The 24,952-nt window shown below is 45.5% G+C and overlaps 1 protein-coding gene across 4 annotated transcripts in view; it reads left to right on the top strand.

The window, feature by feature from the left end:
- DTNB (dystrobrevin beta) overlaps positions 1-24,952 on the top strand; it is a 716,394-nt gene that overhangs the window by 540,524 nt on the left and 150,918 nt on the right. For 2 of the 4 annotated variants that reach the window (XM_085613208.1, XM_085613207.1), the window contains exons 12-14: positions 3,714-3,803; positions 10,393-10,480; positions 18,975-19,060. In XM_085613208.1, coding sequence (XP_085469334.1) covers positions 3,714-3,803; positions 10,393-10,480; positions 18,975-19,060 — 264 coding nt within the window. The remainder of the gene's footprint in view (positions 1-3,713; positions 3,804-10,392; positions 10,481-18,974; positions 19,061-24,952) is intronic. The other 2 variants (XM_085613210.1, XM_085613209.1) reach the window with 1 other exon arrangement.

A 24,952-nucleotide genomic window follows, 5' to 3' on the forward strand; every position in this document is an offset into this window, starting at 1 on the left:
TAAAGTTTTATTTAAGTAAAAGAAATTCGCCCTACCAAGCTCACGTGCAGGTGAGAGGTAGCCGTCAGACTCGTGTCAGCCTGGGTGACCTGCAAGAGGACACCGGATGGTCCCATAGTTGGTGGAAGCCAACACGTGATGGAGATGTGGTTTATAGCATCTTGCATCCTAGAGGAGGTAGGTGAAAGACCCTGTGGTGATGCCGCACCAGACACAGGATTCCACTGAGAGGCGGAACTGGTCACACTGTAACAGCTGACAAAATGGCGGACATGGTGGTTCTAGAGATGCTCGCCTCCTGCCCAAAGACTTGCACATGGCCACGAGCACAGAGCATGCAGCCCTCCTCAGAAGAAATACACGAGAGTGGATATGCAACGCTTCCTGGCTTCAGCTGGCTAACCTGGCAATGTCATTTTGATTTCCCTGAACATTTTATGGTATTTCCATTTGCAAACGTTGACAATGTATTTTTTTCCCCTAAACAACTTTGCAGTCAAGGTATTGGAGTTTTGGGGACATATGCTGGCAACCCATCCTCATACATTCTGCTTTACCATCCTTCCTTGGCATCAAAATGTTTTATTTTTTATTTTCTCAAATTAAATGAAGGATATTGACTATAAAAGGAAATCAGTGGAAAATCAACGTTTGGGCCTAGGTTCTGGGCAGTGCATAGGCGACTGTTTCTATAATGTGCTGTGCACGAGGGTGCTTCTCTCTGTTTTATCACATCTGTATACATCTAGGCTTTGGTGCTTTGAGATTGTGCCTCAGTTACCATGAGGTTTCATACTTCATGTTGGGCATGGGAGCAGGTGGCTTCAAGAGGCCTCTGCAGGTTGGCCTCTTGGCTCTCTGTGCTGGTGGTCGAGGGCTGCTGCTTCCTCCATTCATGATCATTGTAATGGCGGTGTTATTTTTAGTTGTCTTGGAAGAGCAGGATCCGAGCGCATTAGACCAATTCTGCTTCATGGTTTTTGAGGGAAGGTGTCTTGATAATTGGGGCGAGGCAGAGAGAAGAGCGGTTGCTGTCAAAACAGGATCTCATATGAGGCCTTTTTCCTTGCAGGTATGTGCGAGGTTTTACTTGACTCGGCAAATGTACCTACTAATATGATTTTGCAAGGCAAATAGGAGTTTTGGGCCAATAGGTTAGGGAGGTGTGATGAACAATATCTGGGCTGTATTTCATATTCAGTCTTATTTTATTTGTAATCGTTCAAATAGTCATACTATCATTATTTACCAGTGTGATTCACAGAAGAATAGCACCTAATATATGATAATCATTTCAAAATATAATTTCTGTGTGTGCACTGTTGTGTGGCCAATGCAGGGGTGCCTCATCTTCCATCTGCAAGTGCAAGGTGTGTGCGATTGTCCAAGCCATGCATCTCAAACTCATGAGTGTAACTCAGAAGGAGCGTGAGAAACACCCGTCTCTCTTCATTTTCTGTGTGAAGGACACAGTATCCTCTGAGGGCTTACGGTTGTGACCACCAAACTCTTGAGGTTGTCACCACAGAGGGAACAGATGGAACTTCTAAAAGTGTCTCCCTGACAGGCACCGCTTGCAGAAGGATGGCGTGTCTCCACTGCCTGCGTTGGAGCAGCCGGAGCTGTGGTTTTCCTACAGGAGGAGCAGGTCCTTCTGTGCAGGGCTGTAGTCTCTGCTCAGTGAACTGCCCAGACATAGCAGCCAGATGTTAGAGCTTCACCACACACATCCTTGAAGGAGAAGAGTTCCCACTTCAAGGACCATGTAATAAGCTGCAGTAATGGACATAGTTTTAGGAAGATGTTCCAGCACCAGAAGGTGGGCTGGCTCACTTGACTGTCGGCCATTGCTCCCCCTTGGCAGCCGGCTTCTCCTCGTACAGCTACTCCCAGTATCCTGACAAGGGAGTGAAATGCAGTTGCTGAACCAGGTTTGCCAAGATTACTCTTGGATCTAACTCACAGTTTTGTCCTGCTCTACACGTAGGTATGGGTTTTGATTGTTCTTGTTATCTCTGAAATAAAAATGTCAACGGTGATGCAACCTATTTTTCTCTCATCTCATTTTTGGGTGTAAGCTTTAGGGTTCAGGGTACAGGCACATGCCGCAAAGAATGAGAGCCCAAATGGTACTGAATCATTTACTCACTGGTTATCTTCACTACTCAGAATCCAGGTCAGGTCATCCTCGTTAGATGACCCCAGCCCTCACGGCCATGTCCCTATGTCTCACTGCCTAGAGTCCAAAGCGCGGCCTTTGCAGGCAGATCCTAGGCACAGCCTTCCCTCTTGGGTATCTAAGGGAATGTTGGGGTGAGAAAGGGAGAAAAGGAAGAAAGATTTCAATGGAGTAAAAATAAATATGAAATGCCATTTTGGCAAATGGAAGCCGTATATTGAAAGTCAGTTCAAGATGCTGACCCCCGCTTACAAAGCCCTGCACAGCAAAGGAACAGCGTACATCAACAAACGCCTAACCTTCCATCAACTGGCCAGACACCTTCGATCTGCTTCCCTTTTCCTCGCACACTCTCCCCGTATTTGCTGAACCGACTGCAGAAAATGCTCTTTCTCGCACTTGGCGGCCAAGGCTTGGAACAACCTTCCCCTGCATCTCAGGACAGCCCGGTCGCTTCAGCAATTCAGGAAAGAACTCAGGACCTGGATGTTCTAATAAACAAACCACCATGCAGCAGCCAACATCTTGAGGCCCTCGCGGGTGATTTGCCGCACTTTATTAACCCCTTCAGTGCCACGCCCTTTCCCCCTCCTGTGCCGGGCGTTGTATTAGTGGGTGGGGTTCATGACGAGATAGTCTCGTCATGGGCACAGCGCAACTGTGCTCCATGACGAGACTATCTCGTCATGGGCACTGAAGAGGTTAATGTTTGATTGAGAAAGAACTGCAGAAGATTACTTAAGTAATTTGATATTACTTCCTCTCATCAGCTAGACCTACACAACCTCCCTGCCAGAAGCAGAAGATAGACAGACATGAGCGGGCCCGCCTTCTGCTTTGCTGCAATGCGAGGGGCGTCTACACAGAGCGTGCAGCGGGCAGGGGGCGTGAGTAGTCCCGGGCCATGATGCACCTTTTATTTAACCATTGGGCCTGTACTTTTAACTGCTAAACTAAAGTTTTTACTCTTGCCACTAGGTGGTAGCAGAGGAATTCTAGGAGTTAGTAGGCAAGGATTAGCTGGTAGAGTAGTGATATTAGTTAGTTATATACGTTTCCTAATTTTGCTAATGTAACATCTTAATTTGAAATAATGTTTCAAAATTTAAAAAAGACAGCGTTCGACCGCCATTGAATTCACTTGGGAGTGTTCCTTTTTGAAAGGGTGGTCAACATGCAAAACACAGTGATTTAGTGAACTTATCTCTAAAAAAATATGCAAGACTAAATTGTAGTGTGGTCTTTTTGACTTACCAGGAGTGACTAGTCCTTTTATATGAACAATATTAATTATATTAAAATAAAGTGTACAACAGAATGCTGTCAAGAATCCCTTTCTACAGTTCTTTTAACACTTGACTTCAGGGGCTGTTGTGGAATGCCTTAAGTTAAGAAAGTTTGTTTCATGTTTTCCTATTGTATGTCTAGTTCATTTCTTTTTTCATTTGTGTGTTAACCATATTACTTTTAATTTCTTTTAATTAATTTCTTTGTTTCACCTTTTGTTTGCTTTCTTTACGCTCCTCATCACTAGGTCCCAGCACGCCGTGGAAACCCCCAGTCGATTAGCAGATGAACACGCATTGATAGCCGACTATGTGGCGCGGCTGCAGAATGGTACACGGTTAGTTCTAGGATAGCTTTCCCAAGTAGACCAGTTTTACCTGCAGAAAAATGTTCACAGTACGAACATTTTTGGAATGGTTTGCTAAACTACAAAATTACTGTGAACATTTTTATTTCCTTACAAAACCTTTTTGAAATATGTGCAGAAAAATCCCTTTTCTAAAATATATTTTTAGAAGGAGTGTCCTGGAACATTTTAAAAAATAATCATTTTTTATTTCTTTTCCTTCATCCCTGCATGCACGCTTAAAATAATCAAAATAAATTAGTTTAGTAAAAAGGCTTGATTTTGTTTAAAAAAGCTTTGAGCAGATGAAAAAAATAAAATGAGTATTTCGGGAGTATTTTAGTTTATGTAGCTGCCAGTGAAATGTGTAACCTCTGTGGCTGGGCGATGTCTGTCCACAACCACCCAAGCTTCTAATTGAAGGGTTGTCAGTCAGCCATGATCTGATTTCTTCAACTTGAGAACTGTAGTGAGCTTCATGACATTTTTCTTATCAGTCTGTTGCTGTAGGTAGTAGTCTGTAAATATGAAGTTAGTTACATGACTAACTATCGTCCCTGGGATGTAGCCCTGAATCTTCATCTAACATTAAGAGAGTGAGACCTTACTTTGGAAGATTTCCAGCATTAAATTAAAGATTAAAAACCTGAGGATAACAGAAACCCTTAATTCAGATCTGGAACAAGTCACTCCAGCTTTCAGCAACATCATGTAGAGCTTATTAACCCCTTGTGTGAAGGAGCTTTTTCACTGCCTATGCAAGTGAGGAATCTGTACCAAACAGTCAACTGGTTTTGTTCAGAATTCCTAAGTAGTGCTTTTAAAAAAGCCTCTCATTTAAAAAAATAGATGAATCTTAGTAAACGTTAAATATCTTAGTTCTGATAACAATGGGGAGGGAATGGGGTTTATGCTTTTCAAGCTCATTTTGGTCAAAGGAGATCTCGAGTCTTAGTCTAATCTGTTTCTTAAGTTAATAACTTGTTTTGATATAGCTCAATATACAACACTTGCTGTTTGTTGGCGCTGTAAACCACAAGAGTTGCCTATAGATATTTCCGAATATGAAAGTTGGAAGCTGTGGATGAATTGGTTAAAGGAAATTCTTGGAAGGGCTACATTTCTGTGCATGTCCTTTGTCCTGCAGCACTGGAGGCAGCCGCGATCAGAGACTCCTGTGCCACCCTCCATTGAGCCGCCTCTTCAGGGGTCCTGCAGCACTGGAGGCAGCCGCGATCATAGACTCCTGTGCCACCCTCCATTGAGCCACCTCGTCAGGGGTCCTGCAGCACTGGAGGCAGCCGCGATCATAGACTCCTGTGCCACCCTCCATTGAGCCGTCTCGTCAGGGGTCCTGCAGCACTAGAGGCAGCCGCGATCATAGACTCCTGTGCCACCCTCCATTGAGCCGTCTCGTCAGGGTCCTGCAGCACTGGAGGCAGCCGGTGATTGTAGACTCCCGGCCACCCTCCATTGAGCCGTCTCGTCAGGGGTCCTGCAGCACTGGAGGCAGCCGCGATCATAGACTCCTGTGCCACCCTCCATTGAGCCGTCTCGTCAGGGGTCCTGCAGCACTGGAGGCAGCCGCGATCATAGACTCCTGTGCCACCCTCCATTGAGCCGTCTCGTCAGGGGTCCTGCAGTACTAGAGGCAGCCGGTGATTATAGACTCCCGGCCACCCTCCATTGAGCTGTCTCATCAGGGGTCCTGCAGCACTGGAGGCAGCCGGTGATTATAGACTCCCGGCCACCCTCCATTGAGCCGCCTCGTCAGGGGTCCTGCAGCACTGGAGGCAGCCGCGATCATAGACTCCTGTGCCACCCTCCATTGAGCCACCTCGTCAGGGGTCCTGCAGCACTGGAGGCAGCCGCGATCATAGACTCCTGTGCCACCGTCCATTGAGCCGCCTCGTCAGGGGTCCTGCAGCACTGGAGGCAGCCGCGATCATAGACTCCTGTGCCACCCTCCATTGAGCCGCCTCTTCAGGGGTCCTGCAGACTTAAAATTATAGGTATTATTGTTAAATATTTACATTATTGCTCAAGGTCTGGGCAGTGACTAGAACTCTCCAGGTGTCCCTAGTATCAATCCTCTGCAGGAAGTCCCTCTTTCCAGTGAATCCGACCTCCCAGTGCTCCCCATTCAAGGTCTTCATTAAAAAAGATCAACTCTGGAGGCCCAAAGGGTCTCCAAAGCGAACAAACCCCTCTTTCGCCAATGTTCAGAACTACTCGAGGCCAAAATCAGTCCTCCCCGGTGCAGTTACTGCCCACTGGAACTCTTTTGTCTATGGAGTTCAAGGCCCAGCCCACTCTGCTTTCCTTCACAAACATCTAAAAAGGCACCTGTGCCATTACTTTCTGAAGTAACTTTAATCCTCCTGTTCCGCAGTGATCTTGCTCTGGATCCAGTCTTTGAGAGTACGCTTTGATTCAGGGTATTTTGGGGAGGTTGGTGCCCCTTTAGTCTCCATGGGCTTTGGTACCGCATTTGTGCTTGGACAGTGTTGATTGTGCACATCTGTTTGGTCCACTGGACAGCATGCCCGTCTCTCTGGTCAATGTTCATAAGTATGTCGAGTCCCTCTCTTCTACAGAACATGCTCCCTGGAGCACAGAGAGACCCTGAGGCTCCAGGTGCGATTGGACTTTGCCTTGGGAGGATACCATGCACCTTGTCCACTCTGATCATCTGTGCCGTTTCGCACAACCACACGCATTGACGTGCACATGCATGGCTTTCTTCTTTTGTAATTATACATCTCATTTGCAGGTCTCAGTTGCAATGTCTTGACATAGATCCCTGCGCGAGCCATGAAAGCCCATGCCACTGGTAGTGCTACATGAATGAAGATGTTTATGCTCCAAGCTCCCCACACTTTGATAACATGCCATACTTTAATGGAGATCTTAGAAAGGCTGGTTTCACAGAAACATCTTGCAGGCCCTATTTCTACCAGGCCACCCAGGCCATCACTCTGCCTATATCAGTAGGCTTGTTAGATCCTGGTGACCAACCGTTTCCTCCCTTTGTGGCCAGACATCCGACAATCCAGGCACTTCCTCCAACTTTGAAGCTCCCGCCTCCTGGCTGAGCTTATATGGAATAGCGTGGCCCCAACGAGTCATCCTCTATCCAGCCCGAAAGGCCTCATCCATTATTACCTGCTGTGCAGTTGCTAAGACAAGCCCTTTACGGACAGTAGAATATAAAACCCACCGATTAAGTGTCATGAGCTTCTACAATATTAGTGTGCGGGTTTGGAGTCCGATTTAGTGCTGCTTCATGCCACAGGTGTCACTGTGGCCACTGCTTTAAGAGCGGTCTAATGCGCTTCAGATGATAAATTCCAATAACTCTAAACTCCTCACTTGAAGTATCTTGTTTACGTACCTCCCCCCTCTATAATTCTTTATTCCGATAAATCTTTAATCAACTCTGTTCCCTTGAGCATAACCTGGAAGGAGAAGATGGGTCAGCGCAGGAGTTGGGAGAGAGTGGGGAGCATGGAACTGTCCCAGATAGTCTGAATTTACCTGTGCATTGAACTTCTGTAGCAAACACCTCTATGTCCCCTCCTTTATGACACACTGACTTGTTGAATCTAGGCCTGCTGTCTCCAGCCACCACTTACTGTGCTCATCAGACTTTACCTCACAGCTTCTCCTTTCCTCGGCTATCAGTCGTCTAGTCAGCCTGCATGGCCATCATGTTCTACGGTGATTCCACCCCTTCACGTTTACAACTCACCATCAACTCTGTCACCATATTGATTATATTCTTCGTTGGATTGATTCTTTTTCCGTAGAGTCTCTCTTGTGATGTGAGGGATTGTGCCCTGTGCCAGACCAGTTGTGGTTGTCTCCTCTCACTTTGTGTTGCTGCCCCACTCTGCTTCTGTGATTCCGAGGGGTAGACCGCCTTATGGTTCGGGCGTGTGCCCTTCCACGTGTAGCTCTCCTATCCTAAAACCCTGTGTAGCATCATTTATTTTGCTTAGTTGGCTCTGAGAGCATGCAAGCAATTCTAAGACCAGCCTCCTCCCCTCCAGTCGGGGTCTGGAAACATTAGATGGGGTTCTGAGGTACTATCCTCTCTCTCTCTCTCTTCCATGGGACGGTGAGCTCCAGGAAGGCGCCTCCTTCTGTCTCAGGTTTGTTCTGCCATTAGGTGACTCGCAGTTCTGTTTACTGATTCAGTTGGAAGGGTGAACTAGTATGTTCTCCCCAAAGCCGTACGTTTACTGTGCTGTTTGGCTGCCATAGGTATCAGTCCTCACAACGTGGGCCCCTCAGGCCAACTATCTCCTCAAAGGGATGTCCGCATTAGACTACCACAATCTGTCCCCACCTCATGCACCTTTATTTTCACATTCAATTAAATTTTCAACGTAAATATTTATTGAAAGGTAGTTTATACCATGGAAACATAAACAGATACATAAAGCGTATGCGACTTGTCACTAAAAGCAGAAAGCACGAGCGGCGTTATTCACAGTGGCAAAATGAGCAGAATATTCAAATATATTAGAAACATTACAAAGTGTTAGTTTGGGTAGCAGGGTTGGTTGTGAACGGGAACAATGTCTAAGTATTTCACTAATCTTGAATTGAAGTTAAAAATGTCCCACTCATATGCTAGGTTACCACAGCCATGCAAATGCACTGCTAAATCCAGATTTTAACCAATACTTATGTTCTGGAACTAGCACCACGCATAATGGATGACCTGGGATAAATATTCAGTTCTAAACTCACAAAGATTGACACCAAGTGGAATTGAAGGCATCGCACTTGCACGAGCTTCCCTCCCGTCGGCGTTGATAGGGCTCCTGGTATGTGTCCCTATTTACCCTCTGCTAAGAGCCCAAGAGAAGCCCAGTCACTTAGAGTCTCCCAGGGATCGGCTGCCAATCACAGTTAGACTGTCCTTCACTGTTCATCCTCCAGATCATTAGCACTCTTCATAGGTCGCTGCCGTCTCGTCTGCAGGGGGCCTGCCTGCCCCACCAGGTTGGTGAGGCCATCTTTGCTGGTGGAAGTTGGGGGGAGGATCACAGCACCAGGCCTTTTTCACCTCGTGATCATCTGAAATCACTCACAGGTCGAACTGCTCTCTGTCTACACTTGGCCCTTTGAGCACCCTTGCTCAGGTACTGCTGAAGGGAATGAATCCTGCCCTGAAACAGCCTCCATACAAATCTGTCTGACTTCCATAGGGCATTTTTGCAATATAATATTCCTTCTCTGGGGAACTCTTTAGGGATTTCTATTTATTTTGTTAAATCTCTCTAAGTTCTTTATGTGGGCCCTATGCCCTCCAACTTCTGAAAAATTCCCACCAGATCAGCAGCACTCTCCCACTCTCCGGATGACCGAAGAACAGGTTGATATCTCGATAGAACCCCAGAGTCTATATTTTGCTGAAAATATCATGGCAGACAAAGTGCCTGCCCTGAATCACTTTCAAGGTGTATTTTAAAAATCAAGAGAGATTTGGAAAATATAGGACCTGATTTGCTCATGTTTGTCCTTGGCTTAAGACAGTCATAAGCGAGAAAAGGGACAACTTCAAAAAAGTGTTAAGCGAGGGAGGGGACAATCTTAAGATGGACCTAACTGAGGGAGTGAACAGCCTTATGCGAGTGGCTTTAGACGGCTGTAAGCCAAAGCAAAACCCATTGTTAACAGGCCCATCTTTCTTGCTAAATCAGACCCATAATCAGAGGTCCAGAATTTTCCCTTGCAATAGTCTTCCAAATACATTTATTTTAAGACATATTTAATACCGTTATCTCTAAACTTATATTTTATTACACATGTAGCTCTAAAGAAACACATAATTGTATCTATTTAATTCTGATATTTCTTTCTTTTAAATCTTATTAGAACTTATTTTATCTTGAACCAAATTTGCAAGAAATTGTAGGAATTGTGTATTGTGTTTGATGCTATTCTTGTAAAATTCTAAGAAGAGTATGTGATCATGAACAGTAAAACAATCTTTTGCAGTATAATTCACAGCCTAGCACTTGATCAATTATCTAACTTCCAGGCCCTGGAGGTTGTAGCTGGATGTCCTTCTGGTGAATGCAGATGCTGGTCGTGATTACTGCAGAGCATTTTAATGAGGAACTGTTGTGTTTAGGACAGAACTAAAGATTTGCCTCTTCCCCATTGAGCATCCTGCTGCCTGATAGTCCCCCAAACCTAGTTGATCATTTGCTGATCAGCATATGCCTTCTTTTTTGTCTCCCCCTTGTCCTCTGTTAATCCCTGGCCTCCAGGTAAAGGAGGTCAGTGCCACCCAAGTGTATTCTAAAACTGGTGATCCATGTGCATCTCTGTATAATTTATGTGTGATCTCCCACTCCTTGGAAACTGTAGCCTTTATATGTTTTAGTTTAGCTGCATGTTGCTTCTGCAAAGACCCTCTTGGATACCTGACCTGGTCAGGTTGACTCTTTGCACACTGTAGAACGCTCCATTACCCTCCAAGCTAGGTCTGCTATAAAAGTATCCCAGTAAAATAAAATATAGGCCATGGTATGAACCTGATATTTTCTTCTTTACTCTGCAGTGTGTTGGACAGCCCCAGCAGGTTGGATGAAGAGCACCGGTTGATAGCAAGATACGCGGCCAGGCTGGCGGCAGAAGCTGGAACCTCTGTAAGATATTATAAAATATTTCAATATTCCCCTTACCTTGTTTTTAATTATTTTCTATTAGGTAATATTCAGAATGAATGTATGTCGGAGTAATCATACACTCCATTACTGATCATATTACTGTAACTATCCAGGAGCTATTTTCATTGACAAGTAAAAAGAAAACGAGTAACTCAACTTTAACAATATGTGCAATTGGTAAACGTAGTTGTAGTTTTAATTTTTAATTTAAAAAAAATGTTAATTGTGTTTTCATTTTGCACTAAAAGGGTTGGGTATACTTGTTTTTATGGTATTTGTAATTTTCTATTTTATTGTCATGTTTACTTTTTTTTATATTTCTCTTCTGTCCATGAGTGAGTCTGCTGAAGGTGTTGGTCCACTTTGCCAGAATGTCCTTCCTTATCTGTATGATGCTTTTGTTGAGCGCTTTAGTAAACTTGTTTCCTGTATTGTCCTCCCGGTTGTACAGTAAGCCACAGCAGAACCTCCTTTATAAAAGTTTGAACATCTGTCCGACATGGCCAGCCGAGCGCTCTACTGCAGATGGGCCAACCTGACTCATTATAGCCTATGTTCTTTTTTTTTCTGCGGATCTGGTCCGTCCTAGTATGGACACCTGAGGGCTAGAACCTCTAATGTCAACATATCCTAGTTGATATGCTCTTCAGCATACCTGTTGATGGAGCTGCTAGGAAGTTGTCGTTTTGGATAGGCTTGTAATAGCGTTACTGAAAAGGGCCTGGGCGTGGATCTGTATTGACGGCCTGCCAAAATACCCACTACTTCAGCCAAAATGGAATTAATTGAGATGGTCGTAAGCTACTACAATATTGGGTACTCACTATTGCAAACCGGTACATCTGATGGCGACTTCTATCCACAGATTCCATACCTTAGAATACTACCCAGGTCTGGCAGACAGCATGTGGGCCAGAAGGGGCATCAATATTCCAACTCCTATTTCTCTGCTACAGTGGCCAACAAACTTATTTAGGTTGCCTTTCGTGGCACATGCCCAACCAGTATGGTGAAGGATTCAACATTTGGATGGGATCCATCATATCTGGCAGATAAGTCTTACAGCATGTCCAAAACGGATACGCCCTGCCTTTTCTCTCCACCCCACCCACTATCCCTCCCACGCCAAAATGAATTTCGGAGGAGCATCTGTCAGCCCTGCTAGGGGGTATGCCTGTTCCTCTCCATGGACCCCTTTGTGAGGGTACCAAACTCAAAAAAGGCAGGAGTTGTTACCTCCACTATTTACTCTTCCCAAAAAAAGATGGGAGCCTCAGGCCTATTCTGGAACTCTGCCCTCAGAATGCCTTCTTACGGAAGGTCAAATTCAGAATGCTCATGTTGACTCAGTTACTGTCTGCTGGGAACGCGGTCAAATGGATTGTCCTTGGACTTGCTGGATACATATATTCATCCTGCAGTCCCACAGGCATTATCTGTGGTTCAAGGTTGTCGAGGAGCATTTTCAGTTTCCTTGCTACCCTTTGATATCACCAGCACTCCTGGGAAGTTCACAAAAGTGATTGTATCGGCCGCTGAACCTTCTTCAGAGTTCGAGAGTTCCTGTATTCCTGTAATCGACTGGCTGCTGGAGGTGGGCTTACTGCTGTCAATTGTGGACCACCTCCAGACGATTGCAAAACTTTTGACATATTTGGGGGTCACTATAAATAAGCCAAAGTCCACCTGATTCCTTTGCCAAAGTTTCATTTCATTGTGGCAATTCTGTACACACAGTTCATGGGTTTTTCTCTGCAGCAGCAAGTCCAGGACATTTGGCCCATGATTCCGATATTTCTTATTCAGTTCTTGATCAGTGTGAGAGTGGCTCTCAAGCTTCCTGGCCCCATGCATCTACCTCGTCAACTGTGCCAGGTGGGCAGGCGTGCTCTGCAATGGAACTTGAAGTTCCAGTGGGCTCAGTCTCAAGGCAGCCTTTCCGACACCTTGGCGGATGCAGCTCAAGACCTGCAGTGGTGGCTGATGGAAATCATTTGGTTGAGTTGGAGGTTCCTCTCCCTTCATTGCCCAGAGCTCATGGTGGTGACAGATGCATCATTGCTCTGCTGTAGAGGTCAGCTGGCTGGGGGAGGTGGAGGTCTGAGGACTCTGGCCTCCAGTGGAGGGCGGGTTCCATTTGAGTCTGCTGAAGCTGCAGGCCATTTGTCTTACTGTGAAGGTCTTCGTGCCATCCATCAAGGGGAATCTGGTGCAGATTCTAAGGGACACCACCACCATGTGGTCCTGCAAAACAACAGGATAGAGTGGGGTCCTGTGCCAGGAGGCAAGTCAACAGACGAGAAAGAAGGGCGGCACTGACTCTCGGCGCCTGACGAGACAGAGATCGGAGCTTACTATGGACTCCTCCTAAATATAATTATCCACAGTTTTTCACAAACCTTTTGTGTGATGAATTCATGTTATTCCTACTATTTGGGTATCCGCCCACACAGTGCGATCAAAACGCTTTTGATCCTTGCGGGATCTTAGACTTCTGTGTGCCTCTCATTAAGCGTGTTACATGTTTATCTTTAATTGCACTCCATCAATTTGAAACTTATAACTAGACACAGCTGTTTGGTCTTTTGTTATGACTATTTTGGATGAAAATACTTATTGCAACGCACTGTGGGCGAGAGATTGGATCATAGTATCTTTACCATTTGTTCTTGAGCCTTGAAAAAGTCACGAGATGACAAAACACATGTTGGCTATGCATCTTCTGAAGACTACAAAATCAGTTAATCACGTTATAATCTTTTCTATTGGTCAACCACATGTTTATATACATGTTAAAATAAACTATAAACTGTGTTTCTTAAGAGGTCCATATGTTTGGAAATTACATTTGTAAACTTTATATTCTCTGGAGAGTGCTTTGGTGTTTTGTATGACATATTTTACACACTGACCTTCTGTGTCTGTGTTTTTGCACCTTTGGTAGTATGGTGCTTTAACTATTACAGCACCTCCATTAAGACTTAGCTTTTCTCTGAACGGACTACTTCTCCCACAAAATATTTACTTGCTTCAAGAAAACGAGGTGCGATAATTGTGACCACTACTACCCAACTTTCTGTTGCACATCTCTGGAGGTGGTTGGAGTTCCAGGCTTCTTGCTGATTGCAAATCACCTGACAAACTCCCTGCAGGCCAGAGTAGATGATCTGAGCATACATCACCTGGCAGATCACGAGTGGTGCCTGCATCCACATGTGGTGCAGGTCGTCTTCCAGCAGTGGGAAGGACTTTTCACCACTGTTGAGAAAATTCAATTAAAGCAATTTTGCTTGTTGGGGTTTCCACAAAAACACTCAGGCGATGCATTCCAGCTGGAATGGACCAAGGTACTCCTGTACACCTTCCTGCCTCTACTATCTCATGCCCCAAGTTTAAAAAAAGACCAGTCCTAAGCCATCCTGGTGGCCTGGAGTGGGGCAGGAGAGTGTGTTGCCCAGTACTCCTTGCATGAGCATCGGTTGATCTATCAGGCTGCCACTTCATCAGGACCTCCTGTCTCAGCAACAGGGCTGAATCTTCCACCCAAATCTAAGCAGTCTACACCTATGTGTGTGGAAATTGAGCTGCGACAATTGACTGCTTTTGATTTGCCGCCTTAAGCGGTGGATATCCTCTTTGCCGTCCACCATATTCATTTATACCAGTCAATAGGACAAATTTGTAATTTGCTTCAGTATTCACAACACTGCTCACTTGCAGGCAAAACTATTGGACATCTTATTGTTTGTTTTGTCTTTTGTCCAGCAAGGCCTTGCAGCGGGCACTATAAAAACATATTTGTTGTCTCTTTCACCCTTTCTACCTTTGCTGGACCAACCGAGCTTGTTCAATCACCTGTTGAAATGAGGTTAAAGGTTTGACACATATTTTCTCCCACGTCATTTGTAATGCAGCAGTGAAACCATAACTTGGTGTTTGACATGCCTCATTTGTACGCCCTTCGAACCATTGCATAGCTGGTCACTCCTGACCCTGAAGGCCATCTTCCTCATTCTGATTATGTTGGTTTGTTCTTTGAATGACCTGCTGGTACTTTTAGTACAGCTGACTCACACCACCATTTTCCTGGACAAATTGGTGCTGCGGGCTCTAGCAGCCTTCATGCCAAAAGTCTTGACTCCCTTCCACGTTGGGCAATAGATCACTCTTCCAGCATTCTTTTTTTACCGACACCCCTCAAAAGAAGAGGAGAGAATCCATCTGTTCGACTCCAAAAGAGCTATAGGCTTTTACATTGAGTGTACCAATGGCCATCAAGTCAAAAATCTGCTTCTTTTGTGTGGTTCTCGGGAGCAAAGGAAAGTTGAACTGTGCAGAAGAGGATCTTATTGATACGCAATGCACTGGCCAAGAAACCACCACCTGAAGGTCTGAGGACACATTCTTCCTGGGCTAAGGCTCTTTCCACTGCCCTGGGACATGGAGTGCCTTTTCTTGAGATCTGAAAGTCTGCAACACAGGTGTCAGTGCATAAATTTTGATTCACTACTGCCATGACAGCTAGGTTCAGCCGAAAGGACTTTTCGCCCAATCAGTCCTGCAAGACGTATTGGTCTAAGCCCCCTTGACAGACCCTCTACCTCCAGCAGGTACCTCTTTGGTATCTATTCCAACGTGAGGAATCTTTGGTGAGATGTATCCATCCGAAGAATAAGTTATTTGTCTTTGGAATGATCCTTCGGTGGAAACTCTTATCTAACGACAGATTTCTCACTGCCTTCCCACCTCCCTAATCTGTGGAGTGACACCTTCTTTTAATATCTTAAAAAGTCCCAAGTTAGTATTCACCACACTGTTGCCTCTCGTCTATGAGCGAGGGAAGAGGACGGATGAGAAACGGATGTCAGCGCGCAAGGGTGGTAGTTAGATGCAATTCCCCTCTGTGACTTTTGAGGTGGTGTACAGCAGGGCCTGACTGGCCGTAGCGGGCACCGGGCATTTCCCCGGTGGGCTGCTAGGGTGGGGGCCGTTTTTGTTACCGGGGGTCAGCATTATCAGCCCCCTGTAACAAAATCGGCCGAAACCTGCCCTCGCAAACTGCTCAGCTGCACCCCCCCTCACCCTAGGAGGGCCGGCCGAGCAGTTTGCCAGGGCCAGTTTCGGTTCCCAGTCCGGCCCTGGTGTACAGTCAGCGTGGATCTGCACGACGCCACCTAATGGCACACAAGAGGACAGCTATGAAAAAAAATCTCCCGGTCTAGTGTGGCGCCTGAGAAATATCCGAAATATACTTGATGCAGATTCTGCTGCTTGGTATAGATTGTCTAATTTCTCAGCGCCCCATTGCAGAATGACCCAATCTGAATAAAAACTTGGGCTGGATCACAACATTTGTTCCTCTTGGTATCTTCAACAGCTCCCAGTTTCCTCCACCTAGGCCGATGATCCACTGCAGAGACATGTGAAGAAGGCGCGCTCTACTCTGGTTCTTCTAGTCTATTTAGCCAGGGGTGCAGCACTGCAGGCGCCAAAAAGACTTTAAAGGGTTTCAAGCGGCTCCAGTCAGCTGGAGCACAAGGTGGTCAACAAGTTCCTGGGCTCCGATAGGGATCCTCTTTTGCCAAGCTGCTGTTGTGGTCCTCTGGAGTGGCTCTACGCCTGCCGGACTGGCTCACAGGGTCCCCGTTGTGGCTGAATCACCTACAGACTCCTCCATCCTGCCCTGCACAGTCCTCCATCCTGTCGTTCTCGAACCCCCTGCAGTGAGCATGTTACCACAGGACCGAACTGTGCTGGTAGTGGCACGCTGGCCATGGCCCCCACTCCTGACTCTGTGTGACCTTGGCTGCTCCTGTCTGATATTCTGGGAAGGAGAAATCTCCAAGGGGTATCCATCCACGCATGGTCTTTTGAGACAGGCGTGTCCTGTTGCACTTCCTGATTACCAGAGACCGTTCAAGTTGGTCTATGATGGGGCCTGAGCCCTGACCACAGTGCTTTTGGGGACATAAATCCAGACATTTTCTGCAGATTAAGTAGGCCCTATTGGGCCCTTCTAACTTGAGAATGGTAAAAAGAGAGACCTTGACAGTAAGGAATTTTTCAAGCAGGGGGCCTTTTTCATACCGCGATCCTCTAGTTGAAAGCAGAACACCGCGATGCGGATGCTCCTGTGTTGATGGGCAAGGATTGAGATGCACACAAGGTTGGTTTAGACTCGGTTTTATTGTGCCATACACTCTTTTCTTAGGAGAGGCCATAGTTCAAGTCCTCGGATAATACTCCTGTTCAGTTGACAGGGTTATCTCTCCTTCTTCTTCTTCTTCTTTTTCCTTCCGTTGTCCTCTGGTTCCCTGAAATGCTCGGAAAGGTGAAAGAAAGTATCGGACACGTGAGGGCCTCTATATATACAATTTCCACGGGTAGGGAGTGAAGGACCACCGGTGCTGTGACGAACGTCTAGGTTCGTGCGGGTCAGTGCTTGGGGTACCGAGTAGTGAGCAGGGTATCAGGAGGTGTCTTACTCGTCGGCATTCACTCTCCTCCCCACCCACCCTGAAACATGCTCCCGTACCGGTCTGAGCCACGCTCCTCCGGAAGCTTGGCGGGGCACAGAACCGTGACGTTGGCCTCTTGGCTCTCCAGCTGCTGCTACTCCCACCGGAGTCGTCATCAGCAACAGTCATCCCTTCTCTGGCGTCTCGCAGCCGTTCTCCGAGGATCCCTCGCGCTCGCTTCCTGTCTGTCTTCTGGGTACGACCGACGTCTCGTCACGATTCTGTCCTCCTTTCATTAGCCAGTCGGGGATGACGTCAGTCCTTTGGGCGGCTTCTTCAGCGGAGTCGTCCCAGTTAAAGGGACCGGGTCCTATGAATCCGGCGTCTTCGTCCTGCTGGGTGTTTTGGCCCGCACACCAGTCATCTGGCTGGAAAGATAGGAAAGGACTCGGTTCAGGAGGCACGGACCACCAGCCTCTTGCATGCTCCTGTCCCTCCCATGCGGTGGCGGAATCGTGACAGCTACTGAAGATTCAGCCTTCACGGATAGTAATAAGACATAGGCTTGGTGCATTAACGATATCCATGCACACTTAGCTGAGGAAACCACGAACATTGAGGGAACTGAGACGTTGGTGCAACACAAGTTGGTGTGCCTCGCTGTCTCGGGGACTATAGTGGAGAAGAGCCTGTAGCAGCAGCAACGCCGACAGTCATTGGGCTGGAGATTTGCGTGTCTTATTTCTGAACGGCGGTGGTAGATCAGTCTGCTTCCAGACCACACGCTGCTATAGGCATTGTGAAGATGGACCTTATAGGCAACCTTGGCGTGGTGCTTCTCCAAGTCCTGGGAGGTACCCTCACATGCCTGCAGATTACTGTGGATTATTTCCTTGGTAAAATGAATGGTAAGAACAATTTGAGACGAAGCACTTATATGTATCACATGACCACTGTTTTAAGTTTAATAAACAGAATTTTAAAATAAAAAAAAAAAGAACAATTTGAGATCTGTTCGAGCTGCAGCCAGAACATGGTCCCACCTTAGCAAACCGTGAGTACCGACCCTAAGATAATTTGGTGGATAACGAAGCCGAAAGCTCAAATGAAGAACAGTGAAATTGATACTCTAGTCGCAAGAATAGCGGTAAGTTCTGAGAGAACTGATGTGAAGGACAAGCAAGCCTTGGACAGAGTTGATAGTTATTTTCACCCTACTTGCACCCCATTACCCTGACAAGAAAGAGAACTGTTAGCAGTGAATAATTAACTGTTTACAAGGGGGCTAGTGCATTGGTGGGTTTTTCAGTGAAGCTGGAAGTTGAATTCACGGAGAACCAAACTCCTTCTATACAGGTTTTCGTCTATTCTAGCGCCTTGATGTCCCTTGGGATGAATGTTGCGCTCTACAAATACAAACATTATGTTTTCTCCCAGCAGAGGGAGTGACTATGAACTCTGAGTGACTGCTGCTTTAGGTTTCAGCATAGTCCGGTGCGATGCCTTGATGGATGGAAGGCTTCAATAGGCCCAAGGCCTATTGAAGCCTTCCAAAGATCCTCTGGAGAATTGTTTGGGATTTCTGTGGGGCTGGGTTGTGGGCCCCAGTTTGCTGTCAGTGGCCTCTGTGAAATAGATGTCGTCACTAACTGCACCAGGTTTTGTTTCATAGTTCAGTAATGCTTGTTAAATGCATTTTCACAAAGTAATGCAGTTCCTGATAAGTGATCTTGCTGAGTTTTTCCTGCTTGTTGCAGTCCATTGTCAGGTTGATTAATAAATGGATTAAAACCTAAAAGTTGTTTTCACAAGCCTTCGGTGTGACGATACAGTGTAAATAATTTCCAAGACATAAAAGATACCCACCTAGATTAACAAGTCTAACTGGTAAGAGGCTTGGTGACTGGTTAAAGTCCTGCTGCAGTACCATGACGAACGTGAAACCTACATTGAATTTTAATATAAATGAATTGCCAACTTTGAGAATTTTCCTTTTTTCTGTTTATTTTCACTAGCCCCGCCCGCCCACTGACCTGAGTTTCAACTTTGACGTGAACAAACAGCAAAGGCAGCTGATAGCAGAGCTGGAAAACAAGAACAGGTACATTTCCAACCTGCTGGTCAATGTTTTACAGCAAAATAACGATTTCCAGGTTAATGGCTTGTAGCAGATGGGGTTTGTGGCCGGTTGATATCTGTCACCACTCCCTCTGGTTAGGCAAGTTACCCATTTTCATCTGCCCCTTGGTCATGCTGAATGAGTCTTACTGCTGCGCCTTCCACCAGCCTCTCCTGTGCCATGCATGAGCTCTCCAGTCCTTTGTAAAGGTTTCACTTGACAGCCCAGCTGCTCCAAGCAAGAGCTGTGTTACCATCTACAAGGTACTTAGTCTTGGCTCCACACAGACAAATGTTACTCTCACCTCGCGTGAATGTACTTGCATTGCAAATTCATGGGGAACCATTTTACATCTCAAAAGTACACTCAGGCATCATACATTCAATTATTTGTTTTATATACAATATATACACAAGGCAATAATTTTTTTTTAATTTTTAATTTTTTTTCTCTGTAGCGGGATTTTCTGGGTTTTACTTAAAATGTAATTGGCCTTTGCCAACCCTTGTGTTTTTTCCCTCGTGTATATTCATCGCCTCGTTCCTTAATTGTGTTTACCTTCCATGTATTCCGAGCACATCTAAAAATCATTAAGCACTCGACACTTCATTTTCCAATTGCTGATTTCAGTAAGAGTGGAAAAGCGTAATATTCACTTGCTATAAAATGTCTTTCACGGCCACAGGGACAATGTTTAGCTACAGAATATATAATGTATTCCTCCCCTGCTTCTTAACACAGACCGGATATTAAAGGCTTTAATGTTTCCTTTTATCATTTTTATAAAATGCCTTCTAATAATAATTTGGCGCTTTCGTTTCGCTTCACCTTTCTGAAATACATAGACGTATACAAATCATTTTGCAGATTCATGCTTTATCACCGACAAGCATCGACCTGTATGTTTTTTTTCCTATAATAACCTTTTTCCTCGGAACAAATGGATGTGTCAGAGCTTACAGAAATTGAACCGTCAAAGGCCCTGATCACTTGTGGCTCTTAAATTCCGATCCCTTTATGCACAGGGATCAGATTATGAGCTGTGTGATAATAACAGCAAGCCCCCCCCCCTTGCAATTCTCACCAGGTACATACGCGACAGGTGAGGTCTGTCGATAAGCATCAATTGCAGCCGCGGCCCTTGGAGGGAGTTCCGTGGGGCGGTAAGGCGGGGCGGGGGAGGGGCAGGGTGGGGGGTTCTAAAAACCGGAATATGGATAGTTCGAGGCATGTGGGCTGCTGAATTCATATCTGTGCATAGATCGCCGCCTAGTGTAATTACAGGTAAGTAAACAATTAAATAAATAAAACGAATTTCGTAGCCGCGCTGCAGCGCCCCGCCTTACCGCCCCACGGAACTCCCTCCACGGGCCGCGGCTGATCAATTCAGAATGTAATTCCAACGGTCGGGAGAATTCTCGGTCCGTGAGGTATTTACCACATTGAGTATTACTTTGGTATTTTGTAGGTGCGGTAAATCGCTCAACTTATTCCAAATATTCCACTTGTCATCTGGACCAAAGATGACATTTCCAGAGTTTGGATTTTCCTCGGCCTTTCTCCACCATTCGTGAAAGATGTTTAGGAATTCTAATGTCCTTATGTATTTTTAGGTCGAGCATTTGAGACCTCTTATATATGCTTATTATATACTTATATGTGTATGTACTTTGTGGGCTCTGGAGATCAGCCCTAGGACTTCTCTGCTTCCATTAGGGACTTTTTTTCTGTTCAACAGCCTCTATTTAACTGTCTTTGTGGAAAACGACCAGCAGAGGTCAGTAAAATACCAGAATTGCTTTCTGCTGAGGAACTTTCTGTTTTTTTCTTTTCTTTTTTCTGGCAACTGCGTCTACTTAACTTTCTTGATAGAAAACGACCAGCAGAGGTCAGTAAAATACCAAAATCACTTTAGCATTCTCTAGATTCCAGTCCATGGAAATTGTCTTCCACGAGCACTCGTAGACAACATTCTTTTCAAATCTTGTATTTTCAGTGATATGACCACTGAAGGCCCTGATTTTGTATTAAAAACAGCTTTGGACTATACCACTACCTGCTGAAAGGCAATATTTCTCTCCATGTGTTCCCATACCTGGCGTGCCACGCAGTTTGGTGCTTACTTTCCCTCCATGTTAAAGAACAGTAGATGTTTCAGCACCCAGGCTAATGTGCTGCATAGCTAAATACATATAAGGTCCCAAAGGCGAGACCGATTGCATTGCAAATGTTTTTTTTTTGGTGGAACTTCTGGTGGCGCAGATGGTTAAGACAGGATTCTTCCATCTTAAATCTTTGAAGAAAATCTTTGCATCTTTAGCGCACACACAGAGCTCAGGCTGTCCCAGTTCATTGAGGCAGGGCTCCAGTGTCTGCAGAGTAGAGTTGAAAGATTGCTGTATGTACCATCTCGCTTTCACAAGCACCGGTTGGTTTTTTCCTCACCTGGCTCAAAATGCAAAAGTACAGCAGAGTATTCTAGCTATGACTCAACATTCGGTGTAGCTTCATATATCCAGGGACAGCCTCGTATCTTTTTTATTTCATTTATTTATTTTTTCCGAACGCTCTATGACTCGTGGGTATTTTGACGCTGAAAAACCAAACAAAGGATCTGAAGTAAAGAATAACCGCCAAGAGTTAGATTGAACAACTAAAAAGGTTTTCAGGGCTTTTCTAAAAAGAAGCAGTAGTTTTGCTTTAGTGTGATTGGCGGGGCAGTCCACGTTTGAGAGTCCTCCACTGAGGCTGCCCGTCCACCTAATGTCACCCGGTGGAATTTTGCTATAGTCGGTAACAAAACATTTATTGATCTTCGATTTTGGTTGACATGTAGTGTGTGAACTTTGGGCCTAGTGGGCTTTACAGAGATGAGTGCAACACCCTATGCCCGAGGCTAGGAGGTTTCAACTTACTTCTCTGCCGGTGGAGCGCAGCCGCTGCTGTAGAAACCGTGTGATTTTTACGTAGGTAGCAGACCAACCTAGCAGCAATGCTCAGAACTAACAGAAGGTTTTTTGATCTCCTTGGCTGGTAAGGCGAGATATAAGGATTTACAGAAGTCCCCTTGTGAGTCAATAAATGCAATAATAATCTACGCTCTTTGGGAGAACCAGAAGAGATGCATGATTTTATGCAGCAGTTTCAGTTGAAACCAGCAGTTCCACCTGTTATGTTATGTTAACCTCATTTTATAACGTGCACAGATACTAAAAAAGTGTCCCGGCGCGAGAGCCAAATAGCAAGACAGGAAGGGACGCTTAAATACCACCAAGAACTCATGCCCCAAAGGCAATTAATGGAAGAGTAACGTTTTTAATTCTTTTTTAAATAGCCTAAGGTTATCTATGTTCCGTAACTCAAAGGGCAAGGTGTTCCAATCCCTAGCCGCTTTCACTGAGAAAGAGCAGCCACCTAGCCTCATCAGACGGAACCTAGGGACCACCGCGAGACATTGACCCCTCGAGCGCAGCTGCCGAGAAGGCTCATAAAACGAATCACACTAAAGGAAAACTGCTGCTCCTTTTTAGAAAAGCCCTGAAAACCTTTTTAGTTGTTCAATCTAACTCTTGGCGGTTATTCTTTGCTTCAGATCCTCTGTTTGGTTTTTCAGCGTCAAAATACCCACGAGTCATAGAGCGTTCGGAAAAAAAAAAAATGAAATAAAAAAGATACGAGGCTGTCCCTGGAGATATGAAGCTACACCGAATGTTGAGTCATAGCTAGAATATTATGCTGTACTTTTGCATTGTGAGCCAGGTGAGGAAAAAACGAACCGGTGCTTGTGAAAGCGAGATGGTACATACAGCAATCTTTCAACTCTACTCTGCAGACACTGGAGCCCTGCCTCAATGAACTGGGACAGCCTGACCTCTGTGTGGGTGCTAAAGATGCAAAGATTTTCTTTAAAGATTTTCTTTAAAGATTTTAAATGGAAGAATCTGTTCTTAACCATCTGCGCCACCAGAAGTTCCACCAAAAAAAAAACATTTGCAATGCAATCAGTCTCACCTTTGGGACCTTATATGTATTTAGCTATGCAGCACATTAGCCGGGGTGCTGAAACATCTACTGTTCTTTAACATGGAGAGAAAGTAAGCACCAAACTGAGGTAGTAAGGCCCAGTCTGATAGAGAGCACCATGTACCAAAACCAAGGCCTGAAACCGAACTCGCTGTTCAACCGGGAGCCAATGTAGTGTTCGAAGGTTCTGGCTGGCGCTAGATCTGACTGGCAAGCCCAATAGGGTTCTAGCCGTTGCATTCTGTACAATCTGTAACCTTTTCAATTGGTAGGCCGGAAGTCCAAGATACAAAGCATTGGCATAATCCAGCCTGGACAAAATAAGTGCCCGTGTTTCCATTTCCTTGGCATTTTTGGGAAGCAACTGCAAGAACTTCTTAAGACGTTTGAGCATACCAAAGCACGCCCCGCTAATTTGCTGATCTGGGTCATGAATCTCAGGTCCTGGCCAAACCAGATCCCCAGGTTTTTTCCCACAAGGTCAGCCTGGCATCAAATTTGACTCCAAGGTAAAGACTCTAGCTAGCCAGAGATTCCTCACTGACCCTATTATCCTCTTTGTTCTGTGATTGGGCTCTGCGTCTGGGGTCACGGACAGCCTTGAATGCAACTGACATCAGTTTGCAGGAATGGCAACTATATAGACTCGGCAGGTCATTTCCAGAGCGGAAAGGCATAGCGGATGTAGCCTTATGGCTCGGGCAGTCGACCTCGAAGCTGGGGAACCGGGTTCGAGTCTCGGCAACGACGCTCAACATCCTGTGACTCTGGGCAAACCACTTAATCTCCCTGTGCCTAACAAAAATGAATGCGTCCATCTGTAACGAAACTGGTGCTCATGAAAAGCTTTATGATACCTGATGTCTCAGGTCTAGTTTGCGCTATATAAAACAAAACAAAAAATGCATCTGTGTGGAGTGGCACAGCGCCACCTGATGGTATGCTGAGGTAGTGCTGAAAACTTTCTGAATACAGCCTGACGCTTGGGGAATATTCAAAAGGTGAGGAATCTGCAGCTGCATCGGCTCTAACAGAAAGAGTGTTACCAAAGGTAAGTAATGTGTTCATTTGGTTCTTCCCAGAATTGTGATTGATAATTTTCACAGAGATCCTTTCATGAATATATATAGTTGCAGCAGTCCAAGCCCACATAATGCTTCATACTTACATCCTCCCACATTTAGATAAGCTGTTTCTTTACAGAGGCCTCTAACTTTGCATTTTGGCAGAGGGAAAGACTAGGACAGGGGGCTTTGGGTAGCAATGATGCGGACTTCAAGCTGGATTGTCCAAAACATGGACTCAATGAAGTGTGAGATCTCTGCACCTTTGTCATCAGCCTTCCTAGAGCAGTAATCAGTGATACACAGAAGGTAAGGCTCTCCCTAGAAACCTCCTCACCTTTAATAGCAAACTGCAACTCCTGACCAATAACTTCCATCTATCAAATGGCAGTGTCGATGAAAAACTAATCAATAGCCCTTAGATAACAAAGTCCTCAATGAATTTCTAATGGGAGCCCTGTCTACATCCTCCTGTACTTTAGTTTCTAGGTCTTTATGCTCCAGCCACTGGAATGCAGCTAAAGTTAATACACTTCCAGTGTGTGTGGAAGCTGTTTCCACTCTCCATTTTGTGCCAATCTGAACCAGGAGCATCCAGAATGGATCCCACTGTTCCCAGTACTCACATGCTGACCAGTCACTCCTATTACCAACCCGTTGTTACACTGAACACACACACACTTGACATGCACACAGTACATTAGCCTAACAATCTGGGGTTCACATATAGCAGACCTTTACTAGAGAGGGGGTCAGGAGACAACACACAGAAAAGAGTTTGGTCACA

The sequence above is a fragment of the Triturus cristatus genome, chromosome 6, assembly GCF_964204655.1.
Source record: "Triturus cristatus chromosome 6, aTriCri1.1, whole genome shotgun sequence".
Classification (NCBI taxonomy): Eukaryota; Metazoa; Chordata; class Amphibia; order Caudata; family Salamandridae; genus Triturus; species Triturus cristatus.